This window comes from Euprymna scolopes, chromosome 6, assembly GCF_053919585.1.
Source record: "Euprymna scolopes isolate OS-2025 chromosome 6, ASM5391958v1, whole genome shotgun sequence".
NCBI classification, from domain to species: Eukaryota; Metazoa; Mollusca; class Cephalopoda; order Sepiida; family Sepiolidae; genus Euprymna; species Euprymna scolopes.
The window spans coordinates 18113697-18140553 of record NC_136487.1 but is presented as its reverse complement, the minus strand read 5'-3'; the positions used below and the strand labels follow the sequence as shown (position 1 = coordinate 18140553).

The 26857-nt window shown below is 35.3% G+C and overlaps 1 protein-coding gene across 1 annotated transcript in view; it reads right to left on the bottom strand.

The window, feature by feature from the left end:
- Window positions 1–26857, bottom strand: part of LOC145277555 (multidrug resistance-associated protein 1-like) — a 131266-nt gene that overhangs the window by 50418 nt on the left and 53991 nt on the right. The window contains exons 5-18 of the mRNA XM_080129027.1: window positions 26013–26120; window positions 25279–25340; window positions 21210–21347; window positions 19794–20075; window positions 15504–15678; window positions 13786–14106; window positions 12306–12443; window positions 10106–10249; window positions 9309–9393; window positions 6231–6297; window positions 5540–5666; window positions 3845–4021; window positions 2962–3129; window positions 2149–2347 (exon numbers count right to left, since the gene is read on the bottom strand). Of these exons, the coding sequence (XP_079985153.1) occupies window positions 2149–2347; window positions 2962–3129; window positions 3845–4021; window positions 5540–5666; window positions 6231–6297; window positions 9309–9393; window positions 10106–10249; window positions 12306–12443; window positions 13786–14106; window positions 15504–15678; window positions 19794–20075; window positions 21210–21347; window positions 25279–25340; window positions 26013–26120 (2191 nt within the window). The remainder of the gene's footprint in view (window positions 1–2148; window positions 2348–2961; window positions 3130–3844; window positions 4022–5539; window positions 5667–6230; window positions 6298–9308; window positions 9394–10105; window positions 10250–12305; window positions 12444–13785; window positions 14107–15503; window positions 15679–19793; window positions 20076–21209; window positions 21348–25278; window positions 25341–26012; window positions 26121–26857) is intronic.

Genomic DNA, 26857 nt, shown 5'->3' with positions numbered 1-26857 from the left:
AAAAAAAAAAAAAAAAAGGGAATCGGTTTTGAAATCGGAAAATAGGCAGAAATTTTCCCAATTCTGATCCAGATTAATCGTCCCAACATTAATAACTACTTTACTAGAGATAAGAATGAGGAGTTACCCAAGACTTTTGAAATAATAGAATTTCTCTATAAGAAACACTTTTTTATATCTTTGCTAGCACTGGAAATTTATTAGTAAAGAAAGAATTCAAAAATTAAATCTATCACACAATTAGATTTTTTGTTTAATAGCGTAAAAATAATTTTGGAACAAATTTGCTAATAAAGTTTAAATTGTTTTAATGTAAATCATTTTCAGAATAAGTCAATGAATTCAGAAAGCTTTACTTATGTATAAAAGGCAACTTGTGTGTGTGTGTGTTCTCTACGGACTCTGAAACGGCTGGGGCGATTATTTTGTAATTTGACACAAATGTATTTTATGTGTTTTAGAGTGTTCTTAGATTTTATATCAGAATGCTTCTGATAACTATCAGAAATTGATAATTGAAAAAATCTGATTAAAGAAGAAACAATTCGATTTTTACCAAAGTTAATACCCTTGTACAATCTAGCATTGCAAGTGTATTTGAAAAGTTTCATCACCAAGCAGAAGAGGCCAGCATATAAAAAATCAACAGTATGTTTAAATGTTTCTGTTTAGAGTACAATTGAACCATGATACTTGACTTTTGCATTTTAAACCTTAATTCAAGCCATTATATAAAATAATTTTATAAAATCAACAGTATGTTTTCTCTAGTGCAATGTGGATTACAATGTATTGCAGACTAAGTCAGTCACTGTGAGAAGGCATGTGAAGCTTCTTCCCAGTGCACCATCGAGGGTCTCTGACTAGAGCAGGCACTTAATTGATTTGATTGAAAATTGGACGATTACACCAATTTCAATGACAAAAGTATTGTAAGCGTGGAACATTCGTTGCTCCTCATTCAATCCCGGGCAACATTAGGTTTCCTTGCTAGTAATAAATAAAATACGAATTTACAGAACGTTTTTACCAGCTCATTGAATATGGTACCTGGTTATGTCAATTTTCATCTTAATTTAGCTTCTCTGAAGAAATATATTTGTGAAATTTTGTGCAAAAAATACACTATTTGTATTTGAATGAAAGAGTAAGTAACTACGATGAATACAAATATGTTTTTACTCGCAAAAACATTAGAAATTATGCTGTTCAGCAAAAAATAATTCACTGTAAATAAATGCTGAATAGCTTTTATCATTTTTTTGTGGATCAAAATACAAAGATCACAATAAAAAAAAGAAAAATTATGCTATTTTATGTTATTATATTATACTGATTCCTTTAAATTTATAAAACACCTCTCCAGTTTAAAAAAAATCCTTGACTTACATGAGATTTGAACTCGTGTATTAACATTTTAAAAACTACTGCTTTTGTAATGTGTACTATGCCTATTCCTCTTGTGTCAGCCAATCATGTTTCTATTTGCATAATGTAAAAACTGGAAAAGCCTCATGACTTTAATAGTGTATATATTTTACAATAAAACTACTAAACAACTTTAAAATAAAATTTATTTCATTCGAAATGATTCTGTATCGAAGAATAAGCTACTTCACTTCTTAACCTATTGTTGATAGCCCTATGGAATTTTCACTTATACGGTGAGGTATTCTTCTATAATATAAATCTCACCTATCTGTTTAAATTTATGTATGTATGTTTGTATGTATGCCTGCCTATAACTTTCGACAGAGGCGGCGGATTTTCACAAGATCAGTATCGTTTTGAAGCTCAGCCCTTCAAATGACAAATATTGAAAAATTGATTCAAACATTAATTCCGTCACCCTCAACTGGGCACTTTTCTACAAGGAGGAGGTCGCTTTTATTCACCAATATTTTCGAAAGTCATCCCCTCTTTTCGATTGACTAGCCATAATTTAAACCTTCGACACTTCCGGTTTGGCAATGGATGTAACAGCAAACACGTCACTTTTTTTTCTTTTTTTTTTTTCCAGTTCGAGCCTGCCCACTACCACTTTTTTTTTTTTTTGCTCAACACACCTCCAAACACCTGGGCAACGCCGGGCACCATGGCTAGTTATAAATAAAGAAGAATAAAGTATGAGGAGGAGAGCAGATGTACCTGCTATTTGTTCATCATCGGTGTGGCCGTTGCTGTCAGATTGATGAAACATGTAAGTATTTAAGAACTCAGAAAATTGGCCGCGTTTATTTATGAGTTTTTCGTAGGAATCAACATCAGTGACGAAACCACCACTCATCACAACCACTGTGTCTACTTGAGGAAGCCACTGGATAGCGTTAGTTATCCAGATTCGAGTCTAGAAAAGAAACAAAGAATATACATGCGTCAGTGTGTGTGAGAGAGAGAGAGGAAAACGACAGTGAGAGAGAGAAATAATGCATGTAAAAGAAAACAGATGCAAGAGAGATATAAAGGAGAGAGGGAGAGAAAAAAAAGAATATGGGTGAATGAGACTGAAAAGAAGAGAGAGAGCATATGCACATAAGAAAAAGGGAGAGAGAGTACGGACGTACAAAAGAAAGAGTACTGACACACGAGAGAGAGAGAGAGAGAGAGAGAGAAAGGGGGAGGAAGAGAGAGGGGGGATTCTTTAATGTTATGATTGGAATAAAACTTTTTGTGGTTTCAAAACTGAACACAAAAAAGAGAAAAGGAGCATCGACACACAGGAGAAAAAGATAAAGTAAAAGCAAATGGGAGGGAGAGAGAGAGAGAGAGAGGCCCGAGAGAGAGAAAAAGAGAGAGAAAGGACAGAGAGAAAGAGAGAGAGAGAGAAAGAGGTACACAAAAGAGTACGAACGAGAGAGAGTTCTTCAATGATGAGATATATAATAGGAATAATATCTTAAATTTTTCTAGTTTCAAAATTCCAAGATAAAATAAAAGAATCGGTTTCTTATTATAACTCACTTTTCTTTTCAGTAATCCATTGGCGGAGATGACATTGTCAAATAACTCTTTGCCAACATGTGCGTCCACTGCACTGAGAGGTGAATCCATCAGATAGATGTCAGCGTCCGCGTACACAGCCCGAGCAAGAGAGATCCTCTGCTTCTGACCACCACTCAAATTGATGCCCTGACAATAAATGAAAGACATTCAACCGTTTAATATCCGGTTTGTCAATAACAAACTCGTACATAAAATACAAATTAATGAAAATTAATGGGGTTTTTTTTCATTTTTTTTTTTTTTTTTTTTGTAGAATGTCTCTTCCAGAAAATACTGTTTCTCCCATCATTATATTCTATCTGCCCATTGAAAGTTTATAAATTCATTTTTGAATTTCGCACTAACATTATACTATTTAATCAACCTATTTTCTATGCTAGGTGATCACAAGGCGAGGACAACAGCATATTCTTTTCATTGTTTTGACTCTCGAGTGTGTATCCGTTGATATTTTATATGCTTTTATATAGAGTGATGTAGTTCCCGGTTGATTAACTGTGTCTAACTGTGTCGGATATATACTCAAGAGTCAAAACAATGAAAAGAATATGCTGTTGTCATAGCCCTAGTGATCACATTCGGAAACTTTACTTTTAATGTATACAGGTCATTCTAAAAGTAATGCATCCTATTTTTTAACTCGCAATAAAACTTTGCTATGAAGACGGGAGTGGTACCATTACAATGAGTGATCGTTTGTGCTTCAGAATTAATTTTTCTACATAGTCACCACCATTCTCAATTCTCTTCGACCAGTGATGGCTGTGTATGGGTGTCCAGAGAAATAAGTAGGGACTTTATCCTATACTACCTAAAATGGGAGTAGGAACAGTATTCTCACCTTTTCACCAATCTCCGTCATGTCAGCTCCGGGTAAAATTTCCAAGTCATGTAGTAACTGACATGCTTCTAGAACTTTCTCATATTTCCTTTTGATGTAAGGACTTCCAAACAGAATGTTGTCTTTGATGGTGGCATTTTGGATCCAAGCTTCCTGTGGTACATATGCAATGCTTCCCTGTAAAACCAGATAAGAGAAAAATTAATATATATAAATTATATACGAAATCATTTTTAAAAACAAATTTATTGCCAAATGATTTTCGCTTTTTCAATGAATGAAAACAATATAAATAAAATATTTCGGCCTAATTCGGCCTTCTTCAGTAAGCTATAGACGTTATATTTTTTCATTTTTGAGTTATTACAACAAATGCCAGTAGTAGTAATGGCAGTAAAGCAAGAGAAAAGAGGAAGTAAAAGAGAAAGGAGAAAAATAGGACAGAAGGGAAGTTAAATAAAATTCAAATGAAGTAAAGGAGAAAATAGATCAATAATAACTATGGCAACAAGGGTTTTGATTGGATGACTTAAATATAGTTTTATTTTTAAGGTATTTACGACTTCATTAGCAAGGAGAACCGACGTTTTCCAGGATTGAATGAGGATCAACAAATGTTCCATTCCACCCTTTTATACTTTTATTGTCACTGAAATCGGTGAAATCAACCATTTTTTTTTTAAATCAAATTGATTGATCGCCCCTTCTAGTTAGGGACCACCTAACTAGTGTACTGGGAGGAAGCTTCCCATGCCTCCCCACATTGATTTAATCCATAATACATTGTAGTCTACATTGCACTGTAGAGAATCTACTGTTGATTTTATAAAATTATCTGTAAATTTAAAATGCAAAAGTTATGTATCTTGGTTTAATTGTCCTCTAAAAAGAAATATTCCGAACGTGGCCCTATATCATAAAAGAATTTACAGTTGATTTTATAGAGTGGGTCTTTCTGCTTGTGCGGTGCTAAAACTTCTTAAATGCACTTGTGACGTTAGGTTGTATAAAAGTGTTAACTTTGGTAAAAATTGGACTTCCTTCTTTAATTCGATTTTTTCGATTATCGATTTTTAATACTTATTAGATGCATTCTGATACAAAACCTACATAACACTCCCACATATCAAATACCTTCAAGTGAACTTTTTTAAAAACCACCCCCAGCTTGTTCAGAATCCATAGGGAATGAACTCACACACGCACACATAAAATTCCTTTTTATAATAGTAGAGATAAATAATTGTTACAAAAAGCTTTGTAAAATTCTTATCAGTTATTATTAAGGATAAAAGCCATTTAAGACTAATGGTTATTGAGATGGATAGATTGTTAGTTGAATGAGCATTAAAAATAAATACTACTATGATCCCCTAACCATTATATGCCCATTTTGCGAGTACATTTCAATGTGCTTGATCCAAATGCCTTACCCAATCCAAGCATTATTATTATAGAGTGGAGAATATCGTTGAAGAGCAGAAGACAGGCAGAGTCGGAATGGTGAAAGAGGAGATAAGAAGCACATGAGAATTTTACAATGAGAGAAGATGAAGAAGAAAGAAAGAGAATGTTAAAAATAAGGAGAGAAAAAAACATATCTCTTAGCTAAACCGTAAACTTGTCCCATGGATTTTTCAAACCTTCAAGCTACTCATACCTCCGCACACACGCACACTTTTAGAAAACACTTACCTGTAAATTAACTCTTCCAGATATTTTGTTCATGTCTCCCAAAATGCAAGAAAGCAAAGATGACTTGCCACTGCCAACCTGGCCGACAACTGCCGTCAATGAACCCTCCGTCACACAAATGTCGATTCTGGAGTAAAAAAAAGTTCGTTTTTTTTTTTAAATAAATAAAACATACTTCATCTAATTCAGACAAAATTCATTCTAAAAAGAATCACGTCATTCAAATTAAAAAAAAAAAAAAAAAAAAAAAGTCACTGCACAGATAATCACCATGTCCACAAAATTCAGACACTCATCCCAAGAAAAATCACAAAGTCATCCAGATTCAGAGCAAACTTCACCCATAATCAAATCATCACAATTCAGAGAAAATCTCACTCAACAAACAATTTAGATTCAGAAAAAATCTCACCCTGTGAACAATCATCAAGCGATCCAGATTCAGAAAAAAAAACTCACCCACAAACAATCAAGTCATCCGAATTCAGAGAAAATCTCTCTGCGAACAATCAACAAATCATCCAGATGCAGACTGAATCATTAAATGATCTAAATTTAAACAATCTCACCCCATGAGAATTGCCAAGTCATTTAAATTCAGACAATTCATGTCTACAAAAAAAAAATCCACAAATCATTCTGATTCAGACCAAAAATCACAAAGCCATCAAAATTAAAAATAAAATCTCACCCATGAAGAATTGGTTCTCCAGCTTTGTTCCATGAAAAAGTTCCATTTTCAATGACAACTGGTTTTCCTGGAATGATTCATATGACACTTGAATAAAACTATATTCAATTATAACAAATTAGTTCTACCTGAAATTTGGTGGGATAAATTGTTAGTGTAAATAGGAGAGAGTAGCAAGCCTCGATTGATCAAGCAAATCACATGATAGTTAAGCAAAATACAAAGCTAGTCTATCAGTGGAAATGTGAAATTCTCTTCCTGTGGCCACTTGAATAAAAATGTGTTAATACAAAAGTTCTTATGCATATATGAAGCAAGCTGATTGGTGGATACCGATCTTTAATCCAAGAAAACACAAAAAAAAACACACTCGTCTTTCTGAAACCACTATCAATAATTTCCCCCCACTCTGTGCCTAAACCTAAACATAGATTCCATAAAGCTTCTTTCTTAGAACTGCATGCCTGTGGAACAATTCAGTTTCGTTGCTTTCGAGCCGACTACAATATGGTCGTTTTCAAGTCCAACATAAACAAGTTTTTGGCGAGCTGTCCCCTTAAGTAATCATATTTATCAAATGTCCACTACTAATGATTAATACTTTATCGTCCCATTGACTATTGTGTACTCATTAATCCTTATCCTCAAGTGGCCTCTGGGTCTTGATAAATGGTGACTACTTTGTAAAAAAAAAAAAAAAAAAAGAAAAAGAAAACCAACCAACAAACAAAAAAATTCATACTCATTTATCAATGCAAACTGAAGCCACAAAAAAGACAAGATAATAACATGGTTTCATATGGGAACAATTATGCCACAAAGTGATTACGGAAACGTATATAGAATATGTAATACGAGTGTACATTCTCCATCAGAAATGATGGGAAAAATTATGCTTCTTCACTTTTCGCACTAATGTTCATATAAAATAACGTTTCGATTGGTAAAGTTAATAAAAAGAAATAAGAAATCAAGAAAACGTCTCAAACTGGAAAGTTTTAAAAAAGAAAGCAAAAATGTATTTGTACAGAAAGGAGAAAGAACAAGTCTCATTATGGAAATAGAGTAATGGGTTTCTTCCCGAATTCATTTAATACAAGGGGGTTATCCAACTTTTTATTTTATTTACTAACTTTTGTGTAACGGGCTGGATAATAATAGATTCAAATAAATACACATTTATCTTTATTGTAGAGTGGAGGATTACTTTTAAGTTAAGAGCAACTTAAAAAATTAAATTGCAAAAATAAAGGAAAATATTAAAATGCAAAATTGTGTACAGTGGAGATTTTATTAACCCGTAGCAACTATTATTATTATTATTATGACAACAGATGTAACAAATTTAACCCGTAGCAACTATTATTATTATTATGACAACAGATGTAACAAACAAGAAAAAAAAGAGAGAGAGAGAGACAGGTCAACTGCTACATTTCAGCAACACAACAGTCCAGTTGTTATGAGATAAAGCATCATCGTCTGCCTAGGCAATACATGATCAACTTTCTGCTGAAATATGAATAGCTTATTGAAATCAAATGAGTTTCTTTCTATCAACCCATAGGGGGTTCATTTTTGTTCAACACTAAAAATTCAGGACAAATTCTTAACACTAAAAACCACCTTCACACACATCATTCTTCATATTTTGCTCATTCAATCAAATCACTATGCTAAAAATTTCTTCCAGATTTTATGATAAGCCATAACTGATTGGCCAATTCATAAACATAGTTTCCTTTTAAAATTAAAACCGGATCATTTTATATTTTCTTTTCATGAAAAGTGTTGCTGCAGCTGCTTTTGCACATCCTTCATTTTCTTATGAATCAGATGATCATTGCTGCTATTCTATGTAATATCATTCGACACCGGCATTTCTAGTATGTTTTGTCTAGGAAGGTGACCATTGACCCCCTTTTCTGCTTCAATCATGCTAGCTACACTATTTTCATTTGCCACCAGGTTATCTTGACATGTACTTAATGTAACCCTTGCTGAAATTCATATTAGTTAACATAATCTCTACTTACTGGCATAGGGTACCAATATACCAGGTCAGACACAAAGAGGAAGATCGGATCAGCTGACTTGTTTCACTAGTGACTTCCTATATGCAGCGATCTAACTTTATTTTAAGTGAAAAATTCCATTCCCTACTTAATTCTTGAACCTTACATGAAAATTTGATTCTCACTTTTATTTTGTATTCTTTATTATTTTATTTATTTTTCTTTTTTACACACCTGCATCTAACTATAGTATAATCACATTGACACATCGGTTCCCGTTAGATCATCAGAGTTAAATGATATTAATCCTAGTCAATACTAAATGGGCGACCATTTGGGAATACCAGGTACTGTATGCTCACCCCACACACACACACTTATCTCGACATTGTTTCCAGTCGTCTTGGAGTGCTGGTTCAGGAGAGTGTAAGGATATTGCAAAACCCTTGCTTCACAATTACATTAAAGAGTTAATCAATTATCTCTCAAGACTGGTTGGAAGCCATGATAGCGTCTAAATAAAGCTACATAATCAGGAAACAACAATGGTCTTTACCATGATGGGAGAAGAGTTTCTCGGTGAAATCTTTCCTGTTTTGATTTATTTTGGGAACCTAGGAATGAACTGCATCCAGTGAAGCATGTGGAAAATTTTCGTACTCTTCTGATAACATCTTTTGTCCAACACATGTTAACATGTAAAACAGAAGTTAAACTGGATGACATTTGTTGTTGGCAAATTTACCCTATTTCCTCACGACATGTAATTTTCTCAACATTATGAAGAGTGATAATTGTGATAACAGACAAGGGCACTATGATCAAGCTAGAAGCTGTTTCTAGCAATCCATTATTTCTGTACTTTATGTGAATGAATGCTTTTGTTAATTCTACCTCCTTGTTGTCTTATTTCTTTTCACTTCTTTAAGGCTACAAAAATGATGACAACAACAACGATGATGATGATGATGACAATGACGACAACGACGATAATGACAACAACGACAATGATGATTATGACAATGATGATGACGATGATATTGTTTTCAGATAAATAACTCACCTTCACAAGCTTCATGGAGGACATTGTTCGGGTTGATCTCTTCTGCATTGAAATAAGTCTTCAGTCGTTTAAGTGAAACATAACTCTGCAAAGAAAACAGAATAAAACGTAGAAAAACAAAAAAAAATGTTATTAGGACTATGACAAGAGCATATTTTTTTTCATTATTTTGACTCTCGAGTATATATCAGTTAATATCTTATGTTTTTATATAGAGTGATGTGGTTCTCAATTCATTAACTGTTTATGATTGTGTTGGATATACACTTGAGAGTCAAAACAATGAAACAAATATTCTATTGTTGTAGCCCTAGTTATCACGAGTTTCAAAACTGTCACTGCATACCTGAACATTTTATCTTCATCTAAATCGACTATACATAACTCTTTGATAGAAATTATAGTTTGCTTGAAGCATTGTGTGTAGTATAGAAATTATTTTATGAAAGTCTTTACCAGGCAAATTAAAAAAAATATATAATCCAGACGTTAATAATTAATATATTACCAATATTTCGAGAATAAAAATCTCTTCAGAGAGAATTAAGAATTGTAGCTGTTTTTGTTCACCGGAACGACAATCGTTAGTAGAATATTAAAAAAAAAAAAAACTGCCTACAGAACAAATTAATCTCTAAATATTTTAAGTTAATAAGAACTTGCAAACTTTTTTACCAAAATTGTTACATTTGGCATTATATAATCTAAGGTTTAATATGCTATAAAATAAAACAACCAAAACCGGTTTTGTTATTAACAACATCTGGTAAAGAATAAAGAAGTGGTTATGATATTACCTCTGCAAGGTTAATAAACATCTCTGGTAAAAGATTCATAGGAACTCGCATCATGTTGAATATAGATTGTGCAACAAACGCTGTTTGGGCATTAAGAGCTTTACCAGTGGTCATCACATATGTAGCAAATGAAGCCAACATCACCTAAAAATAAAATTTAAAAATCAAAAAAAAAAAAAACGAATACTACTGAATTATAGGATTGTCCGGAAAGTTTAAAACAATTTCAATAGTTGCATCTTTAAACATTTTTTATTGTTAAAGTGGACATCTTTGCTAAGAAAACTTGTAGAAATATTTAGAATCGAAAATTTCCACCTAATTTTCAAATTAAGAGAATTTGACAGAAAAGTCTCAGAGTTTAACAAGATACACCTGAAAAAGTTTGTAGAAAATATTAACCGAAACATTGTACAAATAACATTCAAGATGAGAACAGTAGTCTGAATAATCCAAATAATACAAATTATCATCTAAAAGATTTCCAAACAAAGATGTATCACTAATAGACATGTACAAATAAAGAAAAATATTTCTTGACAAGATAATTTCATGTTTTCTGTCAGAATGGGTATTAAGTAGATGAGAAAGATAAAATTTAGATTGAAAAATGTAAATTAAAAAAATTGTTTTGTCTTTACATTTCTTGATTATTATTGTTTTTTTTATTGCCATCTTTTTTATTATTATTATTATTATTGCTTTCTACTCTTCAGCTTTTTATCCCTTCTTCATAATTTTATGCATGACAGACATGATATATAAAGTTAGATATTGTATAGATTTACATATTTAGATGCATAGGATTTACTCCTAAACTAATTCACTTTTCATTATAGATTTTTCAAACACATCTGCTTGATGTAACAGTGAATAATATGGATTATATTTAGTTTAATGTGAAAGGGACAAAAAGGAGGCGAAAGCCTGTCACGGTCACAAATCACTGCTCACTGCAGCGGTTCTCCAGCTCACTCCTGCAGCTTCTAGCAATTCCAGCTTACTCCTGCAGCAACTCCAACGACTCACCAGCTCACTCCTGCAGCTTCAGCGCTTCCAGCCATACATTTCTCTCGGCCCACTGACATCCAGCTATCTGTTTCAGTGCCCTCCAATGTCCAGCTACCTGTTCCTACCTCACAGACCCAAAAATCTCAACCTCTTTAGATGCCTGTTCTTGCTCCGGCTGATCCCGAATCCCTTGCCGTACATTTTACCTTTTTTTCTTGGTCTTTTGGGACAAGATCACAGTGTAGTACCTGTTATGATGCTACACTTCACCATTTCTGTTCTGTCAGTGAAAGAGAGATCCTTCATAACTAAGACAATTTTTTTATTTTTGTTCCTATCCAGAGTGTCCCTGCTGGATTTCCTCTACATTAAAAACCGATCTTGTGCTTAACTCTGTCCTCGTGGGGATGCAAGTAAATAAGAACAATTAAACACGATACACATACTCTTTAACCGATCATTGTGTTATCCTTCTTTGCTATTGGCGTTACGTCTTTGCCTTGTGTCTACTTTATTAGTTGTATTGTTGTCATCAAATTTCAATTTATTTTAAATATTTCAATTGTTTTTAGGAGTTATAATATGGACAACTTCCCATTTGAAAATTTACATATTTCAAATTTGCATTAAATTTGATTGATACCAGTTCAGCAAGATTCCCAAGACTTGAACCCATTTGATGAAAGGAGATAAAAGATAATCACAAATACAGGAGGTGTCTATTGACCTTATTCTTGAAAAGATCAGGGTTATAAGTAGGAGGAAAACAGTGAGCAGGAAGAGAGTTCCACAAGCCTGCAGTTCTTGAAAAGAAACTACTGGAATAGGAAGCAATGAGGTATCAAGACAGCGAATTGATGGAGACCGCGAGACCAATGAATCAAACGAGCCTGAAGAACCTAGGTCATAATAGTATTTATAGAAAAGACGGAGACTAGCAACATCACGTTTTTCTTTCCACAGTTTTACTTCTTTCTTAAGGCTCCTTAAGTTTAAATCTTTAATTTCAGACATTTTCTAGGATCAAAATCACATACGTAAAATAACAAAAAAAAAAAACTTTAACTTTTAAGGTGTGTGTGTGTGTGTGTGTGGTTACTACATATTAAAAACATAAACCAATAACCCTATTGCTGTCTATGGAAGACCATAAACTAAGGGAGATAATCTTGTACATCATGCCACATACCATGAATGGTGAGACTGTCCATATAAACCAAAGGAAAGCAAGGAAAAGACCAGACTTTTTCAGCAATTTCATCTCTTTATGACGAATATTTTTTAGTTTTTCCTCAAATGACGCTTCCCATGCATACAGCTTGAGCACCTGAAAAAGCGACATTTTGTGAAAGCAAAAATATGAGATTTTGCAGACAGCAATACGAAAATACACATTTGAATCTTTAACTGCTAGCTCTGAACAGTGTGCAGTCACATGACTGCTTCTCACTCTTACACCACCATAAAATGTAGTAATAATTAGGGCTAGGACAACAGCACATTCTTTTCAATGTTTTGACTCTCGAATGTGTATCTGTTGATATCTTATATGCTTTTATATAGAGTGATGTGGTTCTCGGTTGATGTGATGTGTCGGATATATACTAGAGAGTCAAAACAATGAAAAGAATATGCTGTTACCATAGCCCTAATAATATCAAACCCAAATATAGGTCATTACCAGTGACATACAAAAAAAATTGCCTATTATAAAATTAGTACCTGGTGATTTAGATACCAGTATAAGGACTTCATACTTTGAGAATGAAAACTTCTGCTTTCCTCTATTTCTGATTAATAAAAAATATGAAAGAGATAACAGGACTACAGTAGATATGGCATTAAAAATTAATAACAAAATACTATACAGTATATAATACACATGTATATAATCAAATAACATTATAAATAAGTAAGGCAGGGCAAATATGGTAATCAGAGTTCAGAAAAACATATTCGACATTGTAACCTGAAAAAACTGTTTCCTAGAGCCACCGTATCCCATAGTTCTACTGTATTAGAATGGATTAAATCAGTTAAATATAAAATATATATATTTCTTAAACATGAATCAATAACAAACAAGCTTTCAAACTAATCTATCTCTGGCCAGGTCTTTATTTATCCTTCTTTTCCTCATGTCAATTTTTATCACTTCATCCAATGTTTTCCTTATTCTTTTCCTGTAAACTGAACTTGCTACCTCAACTGTTCTGCATTGAATGACCCTAAAACTTGCATCCATTCTTTCAACATGGCCATACCATCAAAGTCTCATGTTCTGCACACATCTCCCTATACTGTCCAGATTTAATCTTGCATTAGATTTATCAGATCTAAACCAAGTCTAAAAGACCCGTATTACACATCTATCGTATCATTCTGATATTATTTCTCTCCATACAACACATGTCCTCAACTTTCACTGGCCAGGTTTCACTTCCATACATCATTACACTGTGATAAGCTTTTCTGCTGCACAACAATGGTAATAATCTGCTGTTTAGGAAAAGCAGAAATTCCCTGTACTTACTCCAACCACTACTAATTCTTGCAATCACATTAGCACCTGCTCTATCCTGTGTTCTTATAGGATCAAAAGCAGAAAATTAAATAAATTATTCTACATTTAAAGTAAAGAGACAACAAAAGAAACTCATAGTTCGTACCTTGATTCCATTGATAACCTCTCCGAAGACATTCAGCCGGTAATCCTTAACCTTCATTTGGGCGAGTGAAAAATGTCCCGTGTACTTTGTGACAAGCAAATTCAATGGGATTAAACCAACAATGATCGCTAGTCCAGAAAATGCGGAAACGCCAAGGATCTTGTAGAGCAGGTATAATGAGAGCGAAATCTCAAGCGGGGATGACAATAGGATCCATAAAACCTGTAACCTTTCATAGATTCGTTCGCAGTCGACGGACATCAAGTTAACGATTTCTCCGCTTGTAAATCTGCGCTTCGCTTCACTACTCAAGCGTAATGACTACAAAAAAAAATTTTTTTTAAATGTTTTAGACATTATCTTTTTTATTCATATTTACTTCAAACATGTTGCATTGCCAGTGAGATGTAAGGGACTGTGAATTAGGGACCATGCCTATAGAACGCCACTAAGTAGGGAGTTGAGCAGCGAGATGTTTGTTTTCATTACATTTAATTATTTCAAATCTTTAAAAAATACCAATAAAAATAATTATTTAAATGTTTGAACTATTTTAAGTACACTTTTTTATAAATTTCCTTCGTTTACTTTCTAATATATTTCAGTTATTTTATGGATCTAGGGATCTTTATCCGGGGCCCCCAAAATCAGCAGAGATTAGACCATTCCTGTAATGATCCTGTCTCTATTGATTTTGTGGTGGGAGTAAAGTTTTGTGCAGTTTCACCCTCCCTGGCTTTGCCTTCTCTCTTTGAGAAGGGGTTAGTTTATTGCTAATTGCCTGAGGCGCCCTCATCGAGCAATGCCGACGAGGCTGCCAAGACACTTTTTGCAGGTCAGAGTGTCCCTCCTCTGGGGCGCTGACTCCTCAACTCCACCTTCCAACCCTGGTGTCTAAGTTCTTGCAGTGGGAGATACAGAATACTGACAGGTGCATGTAAGTTTCTAGTGTGGTAGAGGGAGCCCACTTTATTCGTAACTGCCTTGGCAATGACTATGTATTTGATTCAATTCATGGAACCTGAAGGATGATGTATTTTTTTAGTTAAAAGCACAAAAATTTATCAGTTTAATTTAAATATATTTCAGCCTCACTGCTGAATTTAGTTATGAACATGAAACATTGCAATCTTCTGATATTTTTATTTTGCTATTAAAAAAATTAACCTTGTAGTGAAAGTGGAAAGAAAATGTGCATTCCACCCTGCAAAAAAAAAGAAAAAAAAAATCTGAATCTTGAAGTGCATTAGCAATTCTCTAAAACACCCAAATCTCAGATAAAAACGATGCCAGCTTTACTATCCCACACCATAACATGATTTATCAACTCAAATGTGAGTAGGACGATGTTGAGATTGGATAGTAGGATCCAACACATACCTAGCAAAATTAGGAATGGGACCTACTGTTCAACAAGCGTACTAAATTATACATCTGAGTCTTCTATAACAGAATATTTGCTTAATAATCTGTCAAAAACTATGAATTTTAGCGTTTACTCATTTTCATCTTCAGTCATGCTTACTTGAAACATCATTTCAACACCTTGGAGGGGAGGTATGTTTTCCATCCACTAGCTAAAAGGAAATAACTGATATTTTCATGGAGTTAATTCCCTTATGTCAACTCATTAATGGAGGTGTGCATGTGTATGTTCAGAGAGGAATGGGCTGTGTGAATAACAAAGAGAAGATGGGGAGAAAGTGTGCATTGTTTACCTTTTTATAGACTGCACCAATGAGAGCATACTTCATGTCCAAACATGTAGTTTGATTTATTCGTTCAAACTGTGTAGAAAGGAAGACCAGGAAGACATTTGTGAGGAGTAGAAAAAGTGCCAGTACAAAGCCTTTCCAAAGGGGGTCATCGCTGTCCGTAAAAGATATCAGGTAACTGTGTGAATAGATGAAAAGAAATTACGAACTGATAAATTTAATATACATTTTCATGGTAACACCGGCAAAAGGAGAAAACTTGACAACTGAATACAAAGCAAAAGTGAATTGATGGCAGAAGAATGGAAAGAGAAATGGGTCAGGTGCATGCGCAGAAAAAGTAGACAAAGAGTTACAGGTGCATTGGCAAACGTGCATGAAATCGATGCATGTATAAAAGAGAGAGAGGCCAGGTGGGTGCATGCACAAAAGGGGAGAGAGGACAGGTTCATGTTGAAGCATTTCTCCTAACAAATACCCCGGATATCTTAGCACTAAGTGAGACTAACCTACACTCCTCCATCCCCTCCAACTACTTAAACATACCTGGATATCTCCCACTCTGTCGTAAGGATTCTGACAGACATATGCACGGACTTGGAGGCTACATTCGTAACACCCTCCCCTTGACTAGAGAAACAAACCTAGAATCGGACGATCAAGCCGTTATATGCTTTAGACTAAACGTGCAGCATAACATTAGCTACTTTTATTTTCTCTACCGCTCTCCCTCGACCCAGGACTGCACCATAATAAACAAAGTCTCATACAGCATAGACACAGCACTCTCCCTCGACACTAGCGCACAAGTACATGTATTTGGTGACTTTAATGTCCACCACAAAAACTGGCTTGGATTCTCTACTTACAGATTCAGCAGGCAACACAACACATAGCTCCTCTATATCTCACTTCCTATCACAAATGGTTACGTTTCCAACCCGTTTCCCTGACCAGCAAGAACAACACGCATCACTTCTAGATCTATTTCTGACCACAGTTCCCGATATTTATATAATAAATGTTGACAGCCCACTCGGGAACGCTAATCATGCAGTGATAATGGTCGAAATCGCCCTAAACTCTAGACCCAAAACTGAAGAGCCAGTGCTCAAAACAATGAGATATTATAAAAAGGCTGACTGAGAAGCCATCAGAGATCTTATCAGAGATGCCCCATAGGGAAATACTTTTTCTCTTCCTGCTGAACAGTGCGCAAATGAGACCACTGAATGGTTCAAAACAGCAATTGAAGCATATGTTCCCATGCGGAAATTTTATAGCAAGCTCCACTCTCCCCAATGGTTTACTTCTACTTGCGCAACTGCCATTGCTCAAAGGCAGCATGCATACCGCAAATTTAACTGACATAAGTGCAGTTAAAACAGACAGAAGTATATAAAAGCTAGAAGTAACGTTTAGAAAGAAATAGCGACAGTTAAGAGAGAATTTACTGAAACCACTAAAAAACGCATCGAAGCACAAAAATTAGAAACTCGAGACTTCTGGAAAATCTACAACAGTGTAGTAAATAATGGGCAATCAACAATTCCCCCACTAACCAACAACCATGAGGTTGTTTGCTCAGCAACCAAGAAGGCTAACATGCTTGCCAGTCGGCTTGCCTCAAACTCCACACTGGACCCTTCAAACCACCCCCTCCCCGACTTTCCTTTGCGGACAGACGCCACACTAGACGATCTGAAAATCACCCCTGCTCAGGTGCATGCTATCATAAAAAACCTTGACAGTTCAAAAGCATGTGGACCCGATCTCATCCCAGCTGTGCTATTAAAAAAGTGCTCAGCTGAAGTAGCTCCAGTTCTCTCCAAACTTTACAACAAATGCCTTAATGAATCTTGCTTTCCGGGCTGTTGGAAAACTGCTTCTGTGGTACCAGTATTCAAGAATTCTGGCAAAAGAACTGACCCATCAAATTATCGCTCCATTAGCCTCCTCCCACTTTTCACCAAAATATTTGAGACCAGAATTAACCATGCTCTAGTCCATCACCTTACAGATGCTAAACTTCTGACTGACCAACAATATGGATTTAGACAAGCCCGTTCCACAGCAGACATCTTCACTGAAATCTCTGAACGTATATACCAGTCACTGGACAAAGTGGGGGAGGGCAGAGCGTTAGTCCTAGATATACCTAAGGCTTTTGACATGAGGGTCTCCTCAGGAAGATTAGATCGTACGGTATCACTGGTAGAATACTTAACATAATTAAATCCTTCTTAGATAAGAGAAAAATTCAGGTTGTCCTCGACGGTCGTACATCTAAACAATGATATAAATGCGGGAGTGCCTCAGGGGTCTATCCTTGGACCTCTATTGTTCCTAATATTCATAAATGACCTCCCCGACAAAATTGCCTCTGAGATGGGTATATATGCTGATGACACCACACTATAACAGGCATGACAGGAAAACTAATGAACACATATCTAAAGAAATAGCAGAAGCACTAGAGGATGACCTCCGATCTGTAGTGGAATGGGGATATAAATGGATGGTCACATTCAATGCTGCCAAGACAAAACTGGTTTCCTTTAATAATTACAAGAAACCTTCTCTGCCACCAATAACAATGGCCAGTGACTTTATCTGAGAGTACATCTTTCAAACTCCTTGGCCTAATGTTCACAGGAAACACGAGTTGGAACAATTACATTGAAAGCATTGCCTGGGCCGCTACGAAGAAGATAGGCTGTGTTTATTTGCTCCCCCCACCGAGCAAATTAGGCACAAGGCCGATTTTTAAAGTGACAAGTGAAGGGGAAATGGGGACCAACTCCCCGGGGAGTAGGGGAGCTTGATAGTGACAATTGTTATGAAGGGTTGCCCCTACATTGACCAAGGTCTTATATGTGGGGTTTCCCCCCACATATGGTCTTTCCTTGCAGTATCTGCCGGAACAGATGGTATTTATTTGCTCCCCCACCGAGCAAATTAGGCACAAGGCCGATTTTTAATGTGAGGAGTGAAGGGAGGGGGAAGGGAAAAAGGGGACCAGCTCTCGAGAGGTGGGAAATGGAAGCTGGTTAATGGTCAGGCATGTGGGGTTGCCCCCACATCTGGTCTTTGCTAGTCATAGCTAGTCATAGCTTGCAGCATCTACCGGAACAGATGGTATTTATTTGCTCCCCCACCGAGCAAATTAGGCACAAGGCCGATTTTTAATGTGAGGAGTGAAGGGAGGGGGAAGGGAAAAAGGGGACCAGCTCCCAAGAGGTGGGAAATGGGAGCTGGTTAATGGTCAGGCATGTGGGGTTGCCCCCACATCTGGTCTTTGCTAGTCATAGCTAGTCATAGCTTGCAGTATCTGCCGGAACAGATACTACACTTTGATCTTGGCCCGAAGGCCACGAACTCCCTCTTCTTGCGAAGACGGAAGGCTCTCTATACTGTGCTAGAAAACTACTAACATCCGAAAGTATCCTGTGCCACCATTCGCCCATGTATGGAGTATTGCCATCACATTTGGGCTGGTGCATCTGCTACTAGTCTCTCGCTCCTGGACAAGGTTCAAAAGAGAGTTGCCAATCTGATAGGCCCTAAGCTTAAGCCTCTGTCCCATCGACGAAATGTTGCATCCCTCTGCCTGTTCTACAAGTACTTTAATGGTGAATGCTCTGGAGAACTGCAGACACTTGTGCCCCCACGACGTAGACACCCTCGACAAACCAGACAGGCAGCTAAATCCTACCCCCACACAGTAGAGACCCTTAGATGTAGAAGATCTTTCTACTCCAGTAGTTTCTTTCCCAGAACCGCTAGACTCTGGAATTCCCTTCCAGGTCCCTGCTTCCCCAACTGTACTGACATGCAGAAGTTCAAGTGTAACATGAACCGACATCTTGCTGCCCAAATCCTTACATAGTACCACAGTAATTGTTACCCCTGATAGTAGCCCCCTACACCAAAGTGGCAATTTACCTTGCTTGGAGTGAAGATGTAATAAAAAAAAAAAAAAAAAAAAAAAAAAAAAAATGTTATTAGAGAATGGATACAGAGAGAGAGAGGGAAAAGGTGAGTTATAGTGTAGACACGTTGGCCGGAAGTAAAAGATCAGCTTATTTGATTGCGTGGGAGTCATGTGATCAGGTTAACTGAATCGTTGAGATTTGATTTGGACTCAGACGACAACGGACGGCTTCCCGTTGTCTCCTCCTCTTCACTGTGTGTGTGTGTGTGTGGGGGGGGTTAGGGTTAAGTGCAAATCGTGAGTAGGGGAAAGGCAACTTCAAAACAAGTAAAAAACAAAAGCAAATTGAAATAACTCACTTGAGCAAAAGGGGATTGATAAAATTCCCAACATTCCAAAACAATTTCAAAGCATAAGCCAGACTGAAACTGCCACTAAAATTCGAAATGAGAGTTCGAATGAGCGAAGGGGCAAACGGATCTTTGTTATCCTCATCTAAAAGGGAACTCCCTTTAATGTCGTCATCATCCGTGTATTTATCATTAAAACTTGTGTAATTATTAAGGAGAGGAGTGGACTCATGGAAAGACTGAATTTCTTGTTCATTTGAAATTTTCAAATCTACAGTTTTGCTCTTTTTCCTGTAAAAAAAAAAAAGAAAATTTAATGAGTTATTGTTCATTTTATTTCTAATATTTTGATATCTAATCAAATCAAATACAATACTACACTTTGCTCCTAGCCAAAAGGCCAAGTAATGTTGCTTTAATTTAAATAAGAACAATATCTAAAAAATAAAAACAAAAACTTAACAATCAAAGGTAAATAACTTAAAAATTTTATCCGAGACAGAAAAACAAACCAGAATTTTTCATTTTGATTTAAAAAAAAAAAAAAAAAAAAAAAAAAAAAATCCACATTTTTTTTTTTTTTTTTTTTTACATCTTTTTACCCCTAGGGAATGAAACAAGGATTTTTCCAGGGTCAAATATTACATTTCCAGATGAATATCCATGTGATCTTGCTTTTGGGTAATTTTCAGCAAAATTCAATGGTCGAAAAATATTCTATGTACCGAAAAGTGCTATTTTTGACCATTTGACCCGCTGGTGAAGCAACCAGAATTTTTGTTTATTACCTGATCTTCCATGGTCAGGTTCGTACTGGATGGTATATATTTTATTTAATTGGAATTCATTATTGATTGATTTAATTTATTATTATTAAATAACAGTTAAATATTGTTATATTTTGGAGTTTTTTTTCTTGTTGATTTTTTTTAACGATAATTAAATATTCGGTATTAGCGTTTCCTACCTAGGATACCAGAGAAATAGTTTTTTCTTAGAAAGATCGCCTATATTTTTTGGACGTAAACGAATATATATTTTTATGATTACTTATAAAACAGTAATCTACTAGTAATTATATTTTTTATTAATAAAGAAAAAAAAGTGGCAATAATCAAGAAATTTGTGGAATTTAAAAAATATTGCTGCAGCTTTTTCTTCCATACCACACCATTCTTAAACATTTCCAACACGTCCTCATGTATTATTATAGATGAAAACTTCTGCAAACATAATTTATATCATTCTTACTAAACCATGTTTTAGTCAAAAGAAACAAAATAATTAAAAGATTTAAGATGGCGGCCAAAACATTTTCCATTAACTTAATTCCACATTTAAAATAACATTAAAAAAATAAATAAACAGAAGTTTGTATTTGGAGATTCACTGAGAATTAGCCAAAACATTAGAAAATGTACTCACTTGGCTTTTTCACATCGATTGACTTCTTTGTTCCAGTGTTTCTCGAAAACTCTTACCAAGGAATGGCTTTGGTTTCTCATAGGTAAGCTTAAAATATCTTTGAAAAGAAGCTTTCCTTTGAAAGACAGCATTATAATACTAGAAAAAATAGAAATAAGAATTTTATTTATACCTTTATATCAAAGTAAAAAATAAATTGATTAATTTATGAGGAAGACATTGCAGAACAGTTAACCCGAATGTTCAAACATTTAATTTCAGATGTATGTTACTTGCATTTACGTTGCTTACATGTATATTAAATGAATGGATATAGTTTGTATTTACATTGCTTGCATGTATATTACATGAATATATATTTGTTTATTTGTTTTTTTACGAAGTCACCACTTATCAAAGCCTGGAGGCCACTCGAGGATAAAGGTTAATGAGTATACATTAATCAATGGGATTATAGCGTACTAATCATAAGTAGTGGAAATTTTGTAAATTGAATTACTTAGGGGGACGGTTCATCAAGAATTTGTTTACATTGGACTTGAAGACAATCAAATTGTAGTCAGCTGGAAAGCAGGCAAATGGAAGAGAGTTCCACAGACGTGCAGTTCTAAGAAAGAAGCTTTGTTCATAGAATCTACATTTAGACTAGAGTTTTAGGTTTAAGCACAGATAAAAAGTGTGGGAAATTATTGATAGTGGTTTTGGCTAGACGAGTGTTTTTCGTGAAAGTTTGCCGAGGGGGGACCATAGATTGAAGCTCAGACGAGCACTTGCCATGAAAATAACAATAAAGCAGAGATAGACTTGCAACATCTCTTTTGTGGGAAAGAGATTGCAGGGAAGAGAAAAGGGCATCCCCACTATTTTAAACTCTGTTAAGGCAGGATAAGCTGCTTCTAGTAGCTCCTGCCCAGATGCGGCAACAGTACTCCATGTTACTTGCATTTACATTGCTTTCCTGTATATTATACTAGCCTGGGTGCCTGGGTGTTAGGAGATATGTCGTGAGCGAAAAAAAAAAAAAAAGTGGTAGTAGGCAGGCAGGCAGGCTCGGACCCGTACTGCAAAGGAGGAGAAAAAAGAGAACAAAAAAAAAACATGTCTTTGCTGTTGCATCCATTGCCAAACCAGAAGTGGTGAAGGTTTAAATTAAGGCTAGTCAATCGAAAAGAGGGGCTGACTTTCAAAAATATCAGAAAAAAAAGCCACCCATACCTGAAGAAAAGTGCCCAGTCGAGGGTGAAGGAATTAATGTTTTTAGCCAATTTTGTCGTCCGAAGGATCGAGCTTCAAAATGATACTGATCTCACGAAAATCCGTCGCCTTTGTTGAAAGTTTTAGGCAGACAGACAAAAATACATATAAACAGACTGGTAAGATTTATATTATAGACTAGCCTGGGTGCTCGGCATTGCCCAAGTGTTTTGAAGTGCATGTTGAAAAAAAAAAAAAAAGAAAAAAAAAGTGGTAGTAGGCAGGCAGACTCGAACCTGTACACTATCAATCAGTTTCCAACCCCTGATCCTGCTTTACATGTACTTTATTGACTGTGCTCTGACGTGTTCGTTGCTCTAGTACGACCCTCAACACACATAACCTCATGATTGTTTTTCGGGGGTGTTTGCTCTACAACTGAGAAGGCTAACATGCTTGCCAGTCGGTTTGCCTCAAACTCCACACTGTACCCTGCCAACCACCCCCTCCCTGACTTTCCTTTGTGGACAGACGATATAAAAATCACCCCTTCTCAGGTGCATGCTATCATAAGAAATCTTGACACTGCAAAAGCATGTGGACTTGATTTCATCCCGGCTGTGCTATTGAAAAAGTGCTCAGCCGAAGTAGCTCCAGTTCTCTCCAAACTTTACAACATATGCCTTAATGAATCTTGCTTTCCTGCCTGCTGGAAAACTGCTTCTGTAGTACCAGTTTTCAAGAAGTCTGGCGAAAGAACTGACCCAGTAAATTATCCTAACTGTAATCTCAGAACATATATACCAGTCACTGGACAAAGCAGGGGACGGTAGAGCAGTAGCTCTAGATATATCTAAGGCTTTTGACAGGGTATGACATGAGGGTCTTCAAGAAAATCAGATCATATGGTATCACTGAAAGAATACATGACATAATTAAATCCTTCTTAGAGAAGAGAAAAATCCAGGTTGTCCTCGGTCATACATCTAAACAATGATATAAATGTGGGAGTGCCTCAGGGGTCTATCCTGGAATCTCTGTTATTCCTAATATTCATATATGACCTCCCTGACAAAATTACCTGTGAGATGAGTATATATGCTGACAACACCACACTCGATAACAGATATGACAGGAAAACAAATGAACACATATCTAAAGAAATAGCAGAAGCACTAGAGGATGACCTCCGATCTGTAGTGGAATGGGGATATAAATGGATGGTCACATTCAATGCTGCCAAGACAAAACTTGTTTCCTTCAATAATTACAAGAAACCTTCTCTACCACCAATAGCAATGGCCAATGACTATCTGAACGTATATCCTTTAAACTTCTTGGCCTAACGCTCTCAGGAAACATGAGTTGGAACAATTACATCGAGAGTATCGCCAGGACCGTTGCGAAGAAGGTAGGTTCTCTCTAACGTGCTAGAAAGATACTAACGCCCGAAAGTATCCTATACCTCTATAAGGCCACCATTCGCCCATGTATAGAGTATTGTTGTCATATTTGGGCTGGTGCATCTACCACTAGTCTCTCGCGCCTAGATAAGGTTCAAAAGAGAGTCGCCAATCTGATAGGTCCTGAACTGTCATCTAAACTTCAGCCCCTGTCCCATCGACGAAATGTTGCATCCCTCTGCCTTTTCTACAAGTACTTTAATGGTGAATGCTCTGACGAACTGCAAGCACTTGTGCCCCCCTCGACGCAAATACCCCCGACAAACAGCTAAATCCCACCCCATCACAGTAGAGATCCCTAGATGTAAGAGAGTCTTTTACTCCAGTAGTTTCTTTCCCAGGACAGCTAAACTTTGGAATTCCATGCAGGGTCTCTGTTTCTCCAACTGTACTGACATGCAGAAGTTCAAGTGCAACGTGAACCAACAGCTTGCTGCCCAACTCCCTACACAGTACCCCTGATGCCCATGTCCCTGATAGTAGCCCCCTACAACAAAGTAGCAATATGCCTTGTTTGGGGTGAAAATGTAATAAAAAAAAAGAAAAACTCCGTCAAGCAGCAAAAACCCACCACTTTACAGCAGAGATCTCCACATGCCATAAAGTCTTCTATTCTAATAGCTTCTTTCCTTGTACTGCTGGATATTGGAATTCCCGCCACACTTTTTGCTTCCCTGACTATACTAACATGCAGAAGTTTAAATATAATGCGAACATACATCTCGCTCATCTCCATACAGTCCCCTGTAAACATGGTCTCAGATAGTAGCGCTTTACATTCAAGTGGCAATATTATGCTTTCTTTGGGGGTGAACAAGAGTAATATATATATAGTTATATATATATATATATATATATATATATATATATATATATAATTATCCATATATAATTATCCATATATATATATATATATATATATATATATATATATATATATAATTATCCACTGATATGCGTGTCGTCATCTATGACTGATTAGAGTCAATGCAATTAGCGAGATTCAAATCGGGACCTCATAATTAGAAGCCTAAACCTCATTCCCTGGGCTATCTCGCGTGACTGCTGGCTGTATCGCATTTTATGCAGATGTTATTTGTTTTTGTTTGCAATACTTTTAAATGAATTCAGTTATTTATATGAAAGTGCATTTTTACCTAAATGCGAGTTGGGAATAATTTTCCCTTTTACTGTTTAAAATATAATTATCCACTGACTCAGGTTTCATCATGTACAACTCAGAGTGGTTGAATCTAGTGAGATTCAAAATCGGGACCCCATGTTTAGGAGCCTAAACCTCTACCCCTGAGCTACCTTGCACTACTACTATATAAGAAAAAAAAAATGTCTAATAGATATTCTTTCAGAGATATAAAACATCCATAAAAAAAACAAAAAAAAAAGAAACTTACGGATTAATCCAATTAAACAAGAAGAATGATGGAACTGATGCCTTATCTTCAGGACATAAATCCTGAAAAAGAATATAAATGAATAAAAAAAATATAACCAACTCGAGTACAGATGCTCATCAGGTTTCTCATATTTTCTTCTAAAATCTTAATTCTACTAGAAACAAAAATAAATTATAAATTATTTATTCAATAACATTTATCAATAATTGTTTGTTGAATAAGAAATCAAAGACATAAATAAGTAACCAAAAACAAGTCAACAAATAAATAACAATATAAATAAAATAAATTGAGGATTAAAAAACAAAAAATAGAATACTAATAAAATAAGAAAAATAAAGGAAGAGAAAAATATACAAAAACAATTAATAAAAATAACAAAATGAATGATAAACAAAATAAATTTAAAAAAAAAAAAATATATATATATAGGTCAGATCATTAAAAACATTATTTCTTAAAGTTATTTGAACACCAAATAATTTTATGTCAATTTTTTTTTTTAAATGAATAAAATTAAATTTTTTTTTCTGAAACTTTTGATAATATTTGTTCTTTTTTAAACAAGGCTTTTTTTTTTCCTTTTCATTTGGCTGGTATTAACCCTATCTATATCTATAAAAACTTAATCATCACATCAGATTCTATATATTTTGACAGCAGTAAAAATAATTTAAGAAAACATTTAGTATATTAGAAAATCAAATAAATATCTAAAATTCATGTCTTACCTCAAAATGGATGGCTTTTTCCACGAAAGCAGATAAAACAAGTTGGATCAGTAAAAAAGCATAAGACATGAAGAAAATGGAAAAGTTGATAAGATTAGAACTCTCTTGCTGGAAAAGAGAAAAAGAATTTCAATAAAAATTATCATTTTTCATTTGTATCTACAAAATTTACAAACATTAATTCATTGCTGAAATAAAGGATGCATGTATCAACAGTAGGTGTGTTTACAAGGTTGATTTCAGCACTCAAAGATTTTTCATTTTTTTTTTTTTTCAGATTTTTAGATCATCTTCAGGTTACACTTCAGTATGAATTTTTTTTTTTTTTTTTTTTTTTTTTTTTTTACACAGGCACCACATTATCAAGGCCAAGAGGCCACTCAAGGATAAGGGTTGAAGAGTGTACAGTAGAAATTGGACAATATAGTAATCATTAGTAATGAAAATTCGGTAAATTTGATAACTTATATGGAACGGCTCATCAAGAACTTATTTATGTTAGACTTGAACACAACCATATTGTAGTCAGCCAGAAGCAGGAAAACAGAAGACAATTCCACAGGCATGCAGTTCTAAGAAAGAAGCTTTGTTCATGGAATTTACGTTTAGGTTTAGGCACAGATAAAGAGTGGGGGGAATTATTGATAGTGTTTTCAGCTAGACGAGTGTTTCTTGTGAAAGTTTGGCGAGGGGGGACCATAGATTGAAGCTCAGTCGAACACTTTCCATGAAAATAACGATACATCAGAGACAAACTCGCAACATCTCTTCTGTGAGATAGAGGTTGCAGGGAAGAGAAAAGGACATCTCCTACGAGGCTACGAAGTCTATTTTGAACTCTATCA